This window comes from Triturus cristatus, chromosome 2_1 (assembly GCF_964204655.1).
Source record: "Triturus cristatus chromosome 2_1, aTriCri1.1, whole genome shotgun sequence".
Lineage (NCBI taxonomy): Eukaryota > Metazoa > Chordata > Amphibia > Caudata > Salamandridae > Triturus > Triturus cristatus.
The window spans coordinates 622,025,278-622,041,180 of NC_140581.1; the positions used below are offsets into that span (position 1 = coordinate 622,025,278).

Genomic DNA, 15,903 nt, shown 5'->3' on the forward strand with positions numbered 1-15,903 from the left:
TTCTATAGTTCCTATTCTGCTTCAGATTTTTCACGCTTCATCTGTCACCTCAACCTTTTTGTGTTTTTCACTTATTCATTTCCATTGTTGTAGGGTCAACTTCAAACCTAGAAAACTTTTCTAATAGTTTCCTTTCATTGACTATTTTTAAGGAGAAGAAATTTTAGAAATAGACAATCAAAGCCTCTTTTGCATTTACGTTAGAACACTTCAATGTTTTATCCATGATTACTTTACAGCCTTGAGGAAGTCACGGTGGTGACGAAACGCGCGTTGGCTGTTTCTGATACGACGTTCTACGTGTCAAGATCTGTGTCTACAAGAATTGAACAAAATGAAATGCGTACATCAACATTTTCTGACATGGGATGTAACATGTTAGATAAATCGCTTTGTGTCTAACAATTATTAAATCTGTATTTACAGCATATACTTGTACGTTTCGTAACATTTTCTATATCAAGTGGTTATCTCTCTACATTACTTGGTGCTTGCAGTTCATGAGATTAATTTCAACAAATGTGTTAGGCTTTACTGGATTAGAGTGCCGGGGTTTCTTTGTGTGACTGAAGATATGTCGTTATGGTATAATTCAAGCATAAAACGTACTAAAAATGTTAGATTTTGGCATTCATGGATTAAAGCTGGTATTTTTCGCCTCAAAGATATCTGTTATAACAATGCTTTTATCTCTTTTGATGGTTTTATGGAAAAAATGTAATTTCCTCTGATTAATTCAAATATGAATTTTATGCAATTCTATTTTAGACTCGTTTCCGCATTATACCTTCTAATGCTAAATCATATTTATCGATTTATATTAAAACTCTATTGTATAAAAAGATGACTACATTTAAAGGTAACAATATTAACATGCTTTTGGCATTTTGGAATAATGAGCTTTCTCTATCTTTATCTTACAAAACATGGAAAACAATTTGGCTTAATAGTATTTCAGGATGGTTACCTGTTTCGCTTTATCAAACAAACTCATATATTTTATATATTTGTCTATGGTCTCCACTGAGATTGTTTCAAGCTAAGCTCCTTCAAACTTCAAAGTGTTGGCACTGTTATTTGCATACTGGTTCGTTAAAACATATGCTTTTTGAATGTCCTTCTATATTTAAATTTTGGACTGAAGTTTGGGAAGTTATAAAAAAATAATTAATATTCGTGATGATTTATCATTTAATTTGCTAATTTGTAAATCTGTAGTTCTTTCTCAAAAATGAATTGATCTTGAAGGTAAACTTTTTAAGTTCCTGTTATCAGCAGCTTTAAAATCCATTACTCATGTTGGAAAGACGTTTCATTATTATCTGTTCATGTTTGGTGGTCATGGGTTATTTTTACTAGAAGAGTAGCCCATTTATCCTTGAATGGTGTTATTCATAATTGTAATTCTTATAATTTATTTTGGAAACCTATTGATAATTATCTATCTTCTTAAAATGTATTTTTCTATAAGTTAAGTATTGAATGGGGGCAGTAAAATTATTGCCAAGATTTCTAGAGTTATACTGTAAAATGACATAGGAACATGGGTACATTCCTGTCAAACTAGTTTTAAAGGGTGTTGGTAGAGAAATGTTATCATCCAAAAGATGATTGATATATGGTGTAGATATAAAAATTCCAATAAGCTCTAGCAATAATTTGTATCAGTGCGAAGAAGACTTTTGGTTGGTTCTTAAGAACCACAGTTTTAAACATGGTTGTAATGTTGCGCCTACCCCATTTAGAGTGTACAGTCATGTACACAGTCTAAATAGGATTGCTTGCAACCTTCTGTTTTAGCAGCTGTTCCGCATCCGCCAAACTCTTAAACCCTAAACAATTATTTTCATTCTGTTGTCCATTGTTGCTGGCAGGATGAGTTTTGGCGTACCTCACTTGGAATGATAGCGCAATGCATTTACTATATATTCCCATTTTTCTTAAAGCGGATAGGGATTATGTTCACAGGTGGAATGTGAAGCCCAGATAGCCCATTTGTTTAAGTTCATCGATATCAGTTGATGTTACAGTCAGTTTTAAAGGTCTCCTTCATTCATACCACACTAGTCTGGCCCAGCGGTTCCCAATCAATCATAGATTTATAAAGCATGGCAAATCACGCATGGGTCTCTAGGTGCTGGACAAGGGACACAGACAAAATATTGGTACAAGTGATGCAATAAAATGAGACAAAAGACTCTCAATCGAAAGATTTAGATCATAAAATTCATCAAATATGGTCAGACAATGTAGTATTTATTTTGATTTATGAAATATATATAAACCTAAAAAATATCAGGAACTTTCTTCTTCATTGAATGATCTTTCCTTCATGGAAACGTATTTAAGGGAGGTGCCAATTTAAATTTAAGGGTTACTCAGCAGAGAGTATTGTTACGGCTCTAGTAGGCTTTTGTGAACAAACCTCTTGGTTGCTTTTTTATCCCAACTCTCTGCATTGCCCATACACATGTTCTGGAGTTGGGAGAAAGCAGTGTCCTTTTGGCAGGACAACTTAATAGGGTGAACTTGGTATTGAGACAGTCTTTACCCATACATTGCTGTTCTTAACCTGATTTCTAACATACTTGAGGTACTAAGTAAATTGAACTCCCATATGATGATAGTTGACAAGAATGTAACTCAAGATCCAGGAATCAAGAAACCATAGAGTGCGTTCTAAATTTTGTGTTACTGTGTAAAAATGCAGGCTCTCGGATTGTCAGCAAATTGTTTAGAAAAATCAGAAGAAATGTAGCTGTCCTTCATTGACTGTGTCTACACACCTAAAGAGTTTTACACATGATGGCTTTAACATAACATTTTCATTTTTTTAAATAAACATATGACAAAATTTAGCCGAGAAGGAGGTTATTGATAGATGGGATAAGTATCTGTGTTGTATGTTTGTGTTGGGCTATGTGGTTAACGCAGATTTATTACTGTTTGCCTAGAAATTAATACACCCCAATAAAACAGATGAAAATCTTAGATAACTCTACATACGTTCTGTGTTGTAGAAAATCATCAAATCATCCCCTGATCCTTTACAAACTAATTTTCAATATTACTTTATAGTCTTTTTACATAATATTTAAACTCGAAATATAAATACCCAAACCTGAGTTATGCATCTAGCAGTCTAAACCAAATTACATTTTGCTGCCTCTGTCCACTGACTATCATGACATTTTTATGATTTTAGGGAGCATGAGATGGTTGCACCTTAAGCTACTGTCCAGAATCGCCTTAAAGTCAAACTGTGGGTGGACAGAACTTAGAGACTCATTACGATGGTGGAAGGCCCGCCACCTACATCCAGTCAGTGGTGGGCCGTCCGCCATCGTACTGCTGTTTTCCCCCTGCCATATTATGATGGCGGGGGAATCGTTGGCTAAGCGTGGCAGTCGTAAAGACCGTCCGCCACGGTTCTAACAGGTGGTCCTTTTCTGACCGCCTGTTGGAACTGAAACACAGCCCAGCAAATGGCGGACATGGATTTGAGGGTGCGTAGCGGGCCCCTCTTAATCCCTGGGACTGGGTCAAGGGCACTGAGGTGCACCTATGCTGCCCCCTCTACATATCCCTGCACCATTTGGCAGGCACTGCATGGTGCCTATCACGTAGTGCAGGGATATGCAAGTGCCTTCATTTTTGCATTGCGACTGGGACTGTGGAACGCATCCCAACCACAATGCAAAATATAGGTGATGCGACCACCATGGTGGCAGTCGCATCGTAATTTGGATTGTGGGCAGGCAGCCTCATGGGCGGCCGGTTCCCAATCCGAAACGATGGTGGACGGACGGGAGTCCGTCCGCCATCGTAATTAGCCCCTTAGTCAACGGAAAGTATACAAAGTATTTCACTTGTCACCCACATACGATTTGCACTCTTTTATCGCTATTTTACACCTTAGGACTAAGGTGTCAAGTAGCAGGTATGGTATGACATTTTTATTCCTGGACTGTGATGCACCTTTTTCCCAAGCAACTTTGCCAGTCGCTTTAAACCCAATTAAAAACTCTGAACGCATTAAGAAAAAAGGAAAATAATTTAATCTTACAGTTGTACAAATGATAAGAAGGCAACAGCACACTTTACACAAAATAACAGACAGATATTAAAAGGGGCGCTTTGTGTTTTAAAAAGCCATAAAGTCCTAACTACATGCTGGGTTGTCTATGCTCAGTAGTACTGTGTGTGAATGCTTCTCTCTTAATTGTGCTTTTGCAACTTACACAATTCTTTAAAATGAACATATTGATATATGCAAATAATATTGAATGTAACACTGCTTATTTCAAAGAAGAAATCTATTACGTTTTAAGCCACCAAAATCTCAGGGATCCTACGTTTCTTGATAAAAACATAGATTTCTAACTAACAGTTTGCATCACGACATAGTTTTATAAGACAAACATCCTGAACTGGTTTGCCCTCTGCAATGCGTTGCTCCCATATATTTAATGCATAAACCATCGACCCATTCAACGCACCAAAACGTACAAGTGTGGTCCTGTTAATGGTCGTATCCATGGCCTGAAGAATAAACACATTATTTTATGCAGCATCCAGTATCCCCTCGAGCTTTATCAATCAAGTGCTAATTCATGTACAGTAATACGAATTTGTCCGAATACCAATTTCTGACTTCACTGAGCTTCCCCCAGATGATTTCATCCCGTTATTACTTCTAGACAGTTGCTCTCAGACATAATTGGATTTTAAATGCTTTGCAGGAATCAGCTCCATATACAATTTACACGTTATAATTGGGCAATAATTAACATGGCACAAAATATGGGTAGGAGTGGTCGGAAAGCTGCCACATGCAAATGACCTGTTTGTCAAGACGTTAATGCGCCAGTGCTGTTGAGCAACGCAGATGGAGAGCAGGGGAAACGGAAGGGGGTGTCGTTTCGGTGCGACGCTCCTGCCTCCCGAGAATTGTAGACACCATTGCTCCGGTAGAACTTATCGATTTCCGCCACTGCCTTAATACAGTCCATTTGGATCTATTCTATGAAAGGAGGGAGCGGAGAAAGAGGCACAAAGCCGATACAGAGCTCAGTGAAAGCACATGAATCTCAGCCTCTGTGAAAAACAGACTGAGCATGATTCACAGGTGCGCCCTCAGATTACTGAACCATCCTCGGCAGCGGTGCAAGACAGGCGTCCGAGGCCTTTGTGGGGATGATTGTTAAAGTGGTTGGTTGGACCCTGACAGTGTTTGCAAGATGTCCATTGGATGGAAATATTGCGCATGCTCTCAGGCAGGCTGCCAGCTACAAGCCTACATGTCCTGCATTGATTTCTCCCATCTCCATGCCTAAAAATGTCAAGGGCCTTTCAGAAAGGTACATTTGGTCATAAAGGTATGTAAATGATGGAATTCCTAGCAGGGTTAAACTTATGAAGGCGGATGAGGATCGGTGCCATGAGTGCAGAGATTTCCACAGACCTACATCCTACTTAAAGGGGTAGAAGCTTGGCATTCCATGGTGTAGTTTGCCTTCGAAGTTTGGGAACGCCCACAAACTGGTTTGTTTGTGGGAATTCTCACACTATGATGTATCCCCTTTCTACAATAGAAGGGTTGCACCGGGCAGGCACCAATCCCCTTCCCTGTAATTTGTGGGTCTGATTTTCAGTCAGCCCTTTTAGGGTTTTATACAATCATCGAGAGAACACTGATAATTTGATTGTCCTTAATCCCGGACTGGCTGGGAAACCATTCATCCCCACTGAATTTATCTGAAAGGTTGTAAGGAATGCCTCATGCATCAAAAGCTTAATGCTTTTTACTTTCTATTTGGAAACTTTTTTTCCCTAAAGACGAGGATGGAATTAACTAGCTGTCGCACCATATGCTGTCATTCCGTGGGAAAATCCATCCACCTTATTACCTGGCTTTTTAGTCTATTCAGCATTTTCATTTACACATGGAAGAGGCAGTGTGTCAATTTCTGGTCTCGTTATGGTGAAATACAACTGTGTATCAACTATGTATGCGATGAAGTACCTCCTGCCATACATTATAAGGCTATTGAAAATCACAGAGGAGTTTTGTGAACATATAGTCCTTTATAAGGTCATGGAACTCTGAATCGCCACGCTACCATAAATATCTCCTATCTGCTTATCACTGTTCATGTAGAAAAACAGATCAGAAGAATAAAAGGTCACATTTCATTTTCTTTTTTTAAAGTGCAGCTTAAATGACACTTTGTGACCTGCCTTTCCACTGGCTGCTGACTCTGGCAGTGGACACTGTGACGTCAGAGCTCAAGTGTTATACTTTTTTATAAGTGAGCTGCCACGTCATTTCTTTATTACAGGTGGCTAGAGCACAAGTCACCTGCAATGAGGAAATTATAGACAGGTTTTAACTCAGGGATTGCAGCCTCCCATGCATTATATATGATTGAAGTCTCAACCCATGGCATACTTTATCAAGAACGTTAAAGGAGCGATGTTTGGAGAATACATAACGGTAAATTGTGTAATAAGATCCAAGTTGCCATTGAGGGGTTCTGATGACAACAAAAACTATGAGGCCCATTGCCTAGTTGTTTCTAAACATTACCAGAACCATGAAATGGCAATAAAAGAGCATATTACACATTATGTATTTTTTCTGTTGCATGTTTATTTTGGTTAAGCTAGCTTTAAAAGAAGATTTTCTTTACGAAGCAGCTAATAATGTCCATGATTGGAATTCAATATTTACGTTTTTATTTGTTAATAAAACATTGTGCAGTGGTAATTGCCTGTGAATTAATGCGATTCTGTTGTTGCAATGTGTGTCGCTTAATTAGGTATTTACTGCATTTGACAGATAGTTGCCTGAGGAATAAGAGACAATTATAAGCCTATAATAGAAGCCACACAATGAAACCCAATGTGCTCACGGATGTCTGTAATGAGTACTTATTTGTCCTGACTAGCCACAGAGGGGTGTAAGCCCATCGGTGATACCCTTCTGACAGAGGAGAGTCTTGATAATACATTTTGATGGTGACCAAATTACAGCAACATATTGACAAAAAAGGCGCACAAATATATATTTATGTTTTTTTAATGGCTACATTTCTCTACAAGATGAAGTAGAGCAGCATTCTGCATCGTCTCTGCGAACCTTTCTTTCACCTAAAATCTAATGTCAGACATGTCAAAGCACTTCCATTTTTTGGATTGCAAACAATTTAACCGCCCTAGTAAGTACTTTTTTTTGTCTTTATACGAAATATTGGTATTTTATAATTGGTAGCAGTAATCGTTTTCTGGTTTGTTCCACTGATATGGGTGTGTGCTAGGACGCCTTTTTAAGGTGCTGGAGTGCCACACAACGATAAAAAGAACAGCAACAGAAGCCTAGTTTCACTCACAAAGCCCAAAAAACGGACAGTCAACTGGAGTTGCCAGGCCTATCATGCAGAGGACCCTACAAATTGGAGCAGAAGTCTTCTTCCAGTGGCTCAGTGGGGTTGAGTTACATGTGGTTGGTTCATTGGTAAAATGGCAAATTTGATCTGAATTGATGGTATTGCTGCCATAAAAAGTACTACCAATTGTTTAGAAGAAATGACGAAACCAATTGATCATTTGTTCTATTCCTATGCCATGTTATTTTAAGTTATGAAATGTTATGCTATGTTATGTACTGTTGTAATATGTTATTAAGGTCTGCCACGGTATGGCCTTGAATCTTTCCGAAAATACTATGACAGCATATTGCTGCAGGCCCACGCATGGCCTGAACAGCTAATTCAAAATTTCATTTCTTAAATCAATCCCTATTTTCAGAGCAAAGTTGATTGATCTAATTGTTTTAACTACCTACACTTTGAATGAACAATGTTAACACTGTGGTTATGCACTTTTATACAGCTTGGTTTGACTCAATATGTCACCAAGCAACTGCTGTGATAGTGTAGAGCAAATAATGAATAAACCTAGCTCTCAGATGTAATTGCTAAGCCACTTAAGCCCTCTAGAGTGAAGATCTTGCAGAGCTTCAAACCATCAAGAGGTCAGTTTCAGAGATAGCAACTCTTCATTTATGCCGATAATAATGTACGAGAAATGTCATGATATTCTCATCGCCCACAGTCATCATCCCAGCAGCACAGCATCACAGTACAAAGTGTACATTTTATCTTCATAAAAATGCTTGTATTCTACAAAATCAGTGTAATCTTTGGTACCAAAAGTAAGGGCACCTACTTTGTATTTGTTCACCTCCCAAACTGCACTTTACACTAACGTCCTTTAGGAGCACCCCATATTCGCTGATGTGAAAAAGCCCAGCAGATAAACAATCATGAGGATTTACTACAAGCTCAAGAGATCTACATTATTTTGTGTCTGGGTAAATCTTTCCACTCGTTGGTGCCAGTTTGAGGATGAGCGTTAGTCAATGATTATCAGACAATTTCAGCTTTGCTACATTTACTGGGGTGCCAGACCCCTTCTTTTCACACACCAATAAAAAAGAACACCCTCCACCCCACAATTAAAAAAGGCAGATTATTGTACAATGTCAGACACAGTAACGACTAAAGGCATTTAGTTGACCTGCTTGTTGTCGTGGCTCTACCTCTTCTACTCACTCATTGACAACTTTCCAATTATTTAAGACAAGTGTTTCTTTGAGCAGGGCTTCTATACTGTACATCCTCTTGCTGCTGTGTCTTGAAACAAGAAGCCAGAAGCTCTTTGCTGCTCCAAGACTAAAATACTTATTGACTTGTTTGGATCAAGAAAGCAACTCTTATTTTACATTCAAGATTTCCACTCAGTAAAAGTGGCACTTGCAAGATCCCTTGGATTTGGGATGCTTCAATGTTATAGCACCTTGCAAAGAAAAAAAATCAGCAGGAGCCGAAGTGACAAGCTTCTTTTTTTCAGCTGCTTAGTACATACTGCAAAATCAACTCCTTGCAATCAAGCCAGACAGATCTTCATGAAGAGCTGCATATTCAGTTCATGGTTGTACTTCTTGTTCACTTCTATTGCTGTTCACATTTGCCTGTTGTTAATTTAAGTGCTCCTTTATTATGCAACATATTTAGCGTCTTAAACTCCAGAGGCATCCGATGTGGACTTGCGTTGGAAAAGTACCTATACTTCAAATCATCATAATAATGGTATTTCACTGAATTTCCATTCAAATCTTTTGGAAATGGCCAGAATCCATACAGGTGAATTTCATCACAGAATCTGGTCGCAAGGGTGTACATGAGAAGTCCTGTGCTTGGTCGCTTGATGTGCACCTTATTTGTCAGCCAGTAACTGCAAAGTAAACATGAAAAAAGGTGGTTATTATTGAGGCAAATGAAAGAAACACAAACACGCACTGCACCTGTACTGCCCACAGGATTGCCTAGTTATACATTTGTTTTAATGAGTTTTAATTTATTTGCAGAGCTTAGCATTTATAACAGAACCTGTACAACAGCTAGCAAAGGCAACACACAAATTGAGGCGGAGGGGGGTAATATAAGCCAAAGCATACTGGCTTGTGGTCTGACAACAGCAAATAGAGCAGAAGAACAGTCCTGAATTAAACATACATAGCATTAACCTCTAGGTGAGTATTAGCAGGGCTGGAAGGTCAGGCTAGAAGTCTAGACTTTCAGGAGGGACCCAGAGGGATACTTCAAAGGCTTTTTTAAGATCAACAAGAGGCCATAAAGTACTCTCAGATCTAGTGTGACTAAGTTCTAATGGCTTGCGGCAAGAAGGAAAAAGGTACAGATAAGAGGAGGCATGGGAGGCAACAGATGTTATATGAAGGAGTTGGTAAGAGCAGGTGTAACCAGACAGAGTACCTGCAACCAAAGGACAGGACACTCCTCAGAATACCCAGGATAATCGATGAGAATCTTCACCTGAAAGCATCAGGGTGTATTCCAGAAAATTGTAATTGAAACCCAGCATTAGGGCATTCATAAATAGGAAAATAAACAAACCATCAATCAAATAATAAAGAGGGTAAAACACTAGTTGTAAAACTCCTTCCCCAAAAAACGCGAAATCCCGTACATTCTAAAATAATTATTTCATATATGATATAATTTTTCAAATACTTAGGAATTCAAATCACCCTTTTCCCAGGATAAGTGCAAGTAGACCTCGCACAGTTGGTTAACATCCCTGAATTACCACTCATTGATCATACGTCTCATTCTTAAGCTTTGTTGTATCAAATCATACCTTACTAGTATAATCAGCAGTGGAACAGCTAACAAGCTCAAAAGATTTCAAATTCTCTACAGATGACTCCCTATACATACCATAATTCTCAATAAGTGCATATAAGATTGTTTGATCAAATGAGCTTCAATACAAGAAAACAGAACCTCCCTCAAGACCTAAATTTCTTTTTTTTCTGATTCAGCACAAATTCGAAAATGGGCTAATCTTTTGATCAAATGAACTGCCACCACAAACGTTTTCTTCCCACATTACCTCACTGTCATGAACATTCCTGGTAAACTTGAAAACAAATTCTGCTCCACTATCATTCATCATGCATACTTACTAAATGTTTTACCACTATCCTAAGTTCAAAATCTTGCAGCACCTTTTACTAGTGTACTCAGGGCTTTTAACATAATCCAGTTGCCTTCCCTGACTGTCATATCCTTAAAATGTTTTTCTTTTCATTGTATCTAAATGGTTTTTCAGCTTTTCTTCCAACCAACTCTTCACCAAGGCAAATTCAACTGTAGTGGTTTTTGAAAATCTTTTTATTGATTTTATGGGTAGACAAAAAAAAACAACAGGTCACCATCAGTGACTATACAGACTTGACATCTAACATAAGTCTGATCAACTCTGGACCAGCCTAGGAAGCCCACACATCGTTGTCTGACAGCCTGGGCAAATCACAGAGTGAATCTCATGTCAGTAGGACACTGCCAGCAGCCACTCATAATCCTCAATAGGATTACCATGCGCTCCATATTTTCTCCCACTTCTTAGGGCTACTCTGACCCTCATATATCACTTTTTCAACCAGCATACACCAGCACATATCATTCCTACAGTCACTGAGGACTGGCAATTTTTTGACGAACCAACATCTGCCAATGTTTTGCTTTACCAACTATTAGACCCAGGCCATCCATAGCTTCAAGTACTTCAGAGTTTCAGCATTCCACCCCATATATTCAATACATATTGTTTAGCAGAGCTGTCAAACCCAATTTCTGTTACATGAGTCATGCATTCTATATCTCTTTACAGTAAGACTGTGCCCGAGAAAATGATCAGAGAACATGATGGAAGGAGCCAACCTGGTGACACCATCTCACACATATTTCTGAGTCACTCTTCCCCATCTTGAGTAGGGTTACTCTTGAGTATTAGGACCTATGCAGAATATGGAGTTGTGTGAGTCTAAACCCAGATCTTATCGCCATGTTTTTTGGGGCCCCTAGTTCCTGGTCCCACCCCTCTCCTCAAAAACCCAGGCATCCACCTCCCAGTCCACTTTAAATTTCTGTAGGGTGTCAGTGGAGTTATTCATGATCTTTTTATACACTAACAATATATGGCCCGATTATGATGTTGGTCCGAGTTGCCTCCGACCGACATCATCGCGGAATTGGGACCAACTGGCCTCCGGTCAGTGGTCCTGAGCACCTTATTACGATGCGACCGCACATTTCCCTATGGGAGCTTGTGCTACAGCCACAGGGAAAGGGGAGGTTGTGGTCATCCCTGCACCGCGTGGCATGCACCTTGGGGTGCCTGCCACGCGGTGCAGGTATCAAGGCCAGCATCTCGAGGCCGCACAGAGAAAGGGGCCCTGCTAAGGGCCCCCAAACTCATATTTTCACATTTCCCTATGGCAGATTCTGCTACTGCCATAGGGAAATGGGAGGTTGTGTTCATCCCTGCACTGTGTGGCAGGCACCTCAGGGTGCCTGCCACGTGTGAGGTGCCTGCCACATTTGAGGTGCCTGCCACGTGGTGCAGGGATCAACAGGGGGGCACCATAGGTGCCCCCTTGGCCCGCAACAGGAGGCCACAATGAAAAAGGGGCCCTGCTAAGGGTCCCCAAACTCGCTTTCCGACAGGATTTTCATGTCGGAAAGCCCGGGATGGAAAGCCTGTCCAAAACCGGGTATCATAATCCCAACAGTGAAAAACGCCATCCATTGGGATTAAGGTCCGGTCTCTGACTGGCCGACAGGCTTCTGAGCTTGTCGGAATCCAGCCAGAACGGCCAGCCAGTTTCAAATCTGACTGCCTACTTTGTAAGTAAGCGGTTGGAATTGAAACGAACAATGTCGGTCGGAGACCGACATCGTAATAGACCGCAAAGTGCCAATACATTGAGCACCGTTTCTTCATTAAGCCTTCCTTTCCACCCCAAGTAGGCACTCACCTTCTGCCTGTTTCATACTACTGTCTTTGTGTGAGTGGGCAAATCTTTTGGAGGATAAAGAAATATCCTTACAGTACTGCAAAGTTGGGTCTGCTGCCACAAAAACCAAGTCATTTATCATCACCAGTTGGAAGGCCGAATAATATCTCTTTATATCCTGCAGAGCAGTTCTTCCATTATACACTTCACCTTTAAATTTGCGGGGGGCATCCAACAACAATAAATGCATTTCAGCCTCTAGTTTTATAAGATCTTAACAAGAATGCAAAAAGGGGTGTTGCTGAGCACATAGAGAAACCTGGGCAAGCACATAATTTTGCACAGGGACTTCCTGCCCAGACATGACAGAGGCAAAGCCTGCCAGGGTTGAACATCACTTTTAAATTTACGAAGCAGTGAGAAAAGGTTTTGATCAAGGAATACGCCTGCATTCCTGATTATGTTTATGCCCGGTATCTGAACCCCTCCATTACAAGAGGCATCTTGCAATCATTCATCAATTTCAGTATTCCTCCTGTAAGTTGGGATTTTTGGCACTTGCCCTAGTTTATTCTATACAATGAAAAGTTGCCAAAGTTTATCATCATTGCATTACCCTAGACACTGTGCATTCAGGGTCTGCCACAAAAAGCAGCCCATTGTCAGCATAGAGAGACATTTTATCCTCCCAGGCATTATTTCATCTCAGGGTCCTGCCAGGGACTCTAGTGCCAGTGTAAAGAATATGTCTAATAAGGGGAAACCCTATCTGGTTCCCCATCTCAATTCAAATACACTCTCTATTAACCTTGACACTAGCCATTGGTCAGTTGTAAGGAGTCCTATCCACTGCCAAAGCCCAGTCTATCAAGAACCGCGAACATGTAGATCTGCTCAAGAGTGGTTAAGCCTTGTTCAACTGTTTGGCTTAAAATCAGATTGAACTGGGTGGCTCAGGGTCATTATCTTCCTGGAAAGCAAGAGGGCATTCTAGGTTCAGTATCTACTTTTCAAGCCTATCCATTCACTTCCTCTTTTTTCCCTAACAACCACAGACATTGACTGTCTCCTCACTACGGCATTGTATGCCTCCCTCAGTGTGATTGCAGAGTCTACTGCTTCATTTTTTTCTGTGAAGTTTTGATTAGAACCTGTATGAAGCCCCTTCAGTCTCTCCCTATTTCAAGGGTTAATGGTCCACTCCCTCCCAGTCCTGCCAGCTCTAACACTCAAATCCAACCAAATAGGAGAATAATCTGAAATTACCCTTGCCAGGTGTCTACCCTCAGTAAAACACCTCACATGCAGTCTCTGTGTTAGAAGATAATCTATTTGCGAAAAGCTGCGATGGGCACCTGTGTAAAACTTGTATGGATTTTCCAAGGGGTTATAGACCCTCCATAGGCCAATTAAGTGTCGCAAATCTTGGAATTCCAGTAAGGGCCAAGGCCTCCCCCACATTTCTCTTGGATTTCCTCTTTCTCAATCTTCCTTGGCCACTGCAATTAAATCACCCCTAAGTATCAAAATACCCGAATGGTGCTTTAACAATAGGGAGCCTATATCTGGAAGTGTGCAGGCAAGGTGGGATGCATACTGAGCAAAAGTTCAATGTCAACCACTCCCACTGCCCAGTATGTGTAACGTACCACTCCTGTGCATCTACCCATGCTTGGCAGGGGATGAAGGGTGAAAACTTGCATAATTAAAGACAACACCTCTGGAATCAGATGTGTAGCCAGAGTAAGCGAGCACCTTATATCAGTATCTATCGAGTGGTTTACAGTCATTACCTTTTAAGTGGGATTCCTGTATCAGGACAGCACGTGGGGTGTCTCCTCTAAGCTACCGCAAAACCACAGCTTGTTTGATCCTGCTGACCAGGTAATTCACTTTCCAGGGTAGCATTTTTCTGAGTTCTGTGGAAATATGGATTTTTCTGGTCAGTTATGTCCCCTATCTTGGACCCCAACGGTTCTATGTGCATGTTACAAGTACATGTATGTTCCCTCCAGTTCCAGTTATGAAGACGCAAACACATGTGTGTCCACCGTCAACATGTCCTCTGTCAGATCCGCCATGAATAGGCCGGATATTCCATTCCTAAGTATGAAAAGCCACCGGCTTTATATGGTTTACCTATGCCATTTTACAGTCCAGGCAAGTAGGCCCTGATTCTGTCATCAAACTCTTCTTGCCTTCTGGCTCTGAAAACTCCAGTCTGAGCCTGCAACCGTGACCATGAACTTTGTCCCATTCTCTGCGCGGCTCACGAAGCCTGACATCAGCCTATTCTCTGCCAAGAACTGTATTTCACCTTCGAGTTATCTGCTTCACCCCTCAGCCGATGCATTCCTGTCTAGTAGTTTAAGTAAACATTCTTCCAGCTACCGAGCAAAAGGCCCGGCTTCTCTGTCTTTATGCAAGTAATTCATAGCCCTGTTACCATGGAATATTCCTACCCCCTCGCATTTAGTGTAGACACTTAGACGCTTGTACACGCACACACAGTCAGTATAGAATAGATTCTGTCCGAGAGTCCTTCTTTTGTGGATAACATAGTTCTTTAAACATAGGATGTTAGATATGATTTGGGATTAGGTTGACTTGACCCCCCAGACTTTTCGTCTCCACATGTAGAGCTAAATGTCAAGTCCCCTTCAACCCCTAGTTGCACGTCAATCACACGTCATGCTGCTGCGCGCGCATCTATGCCAAGTATTATCTTATAGATCCACCTATATATGACATCATAACCAATTATGTTCCTTTTTACTCCTTATTACACCCATTTTCGGTTACGCATATGAATCGTCATTTTCCCTATCAATTGTTACGCCTACTGCATTCGCTTCATTGTAATGTATGTACTATAAAAGTCATTTCTTGTCAATAAAGTATGTACTTCACTTCCTGAACCTCCGTGGTGATGGAACTTGGAGCAACCGATTATAATCGTTCATTGGAATAAAGCCCATTCCGAACCTCTAATATCACGGATTCTGCCTCTCATTTTTACTGAGCTGTTTTATTATGTTTCCGTATCAAATTAAGTCCCGGTAAAGGAATTTTATTTACCACATGAATGGCGCCCGAACAGGGACACTTTCTCATCTCACGCGCCGGCGGTGAGTTGCAGGCCCGGTCTCCTGCCACAGCTGGACGGACAATAACGCGTACCAGCAGGATTTCCTGTATCTCCCTCCGGTCAAGCGGGGGCGACTGAGGCTGCGATCAACACCCAGACGAGGCGGTGAGAAGTGCGAAGTATCCCGACCAGAGCCTAGCTGAGAGAGCAAGATCCGAGGTATACAGAGGCCCACCAGTTCGAAGTCGAGTCCAGTTTCCGACGAGTCGAGTCGAGTCCAGTCCGGTCCAAGTTCAGTCTCCGAGGCCTTCCGTTTCCGAAGCTACCCGGTGAGTACCATTACTGGGGAGGCATTTCTGACGTGCACATAGGTTGTGCCGGTCAAGACGGGTTTGGGTACACAAATCCGGTCTGCACTGTTTTAGCAGTGTAT

At 40.9% G+C, this 15,903-nt stretch overlaps 1 protein-coding gene across 1 annotated transcript in view; it reads right to left on the reverse strand.

Moving 5' to 3' along the window:
* Positions 1-4,040: 4,040 nt before the first annotated feature.
* The window catches only part of ST8SIA4 (ST8 alpha-N-acetyl-neuraminide alpha-2,8-sialyltransferase 4), a 480,430-nt gene continuing 468,567 nt past the window's right edge, over positions 4,041-15,903 (reverse strand). Inside the window, exon 5 of the mRNA XM_085632554.1 lies at positions 4,041-9,297. Within this exon, the coding sequence (XP_085488680.1) occupies positions 9,015-9,297 (283 nt within the window). The 3' untranslated portion in view covers positions 4,041-9,014. The remainder of the gene's footprint in view (positions 9,298-15,903) is intronic.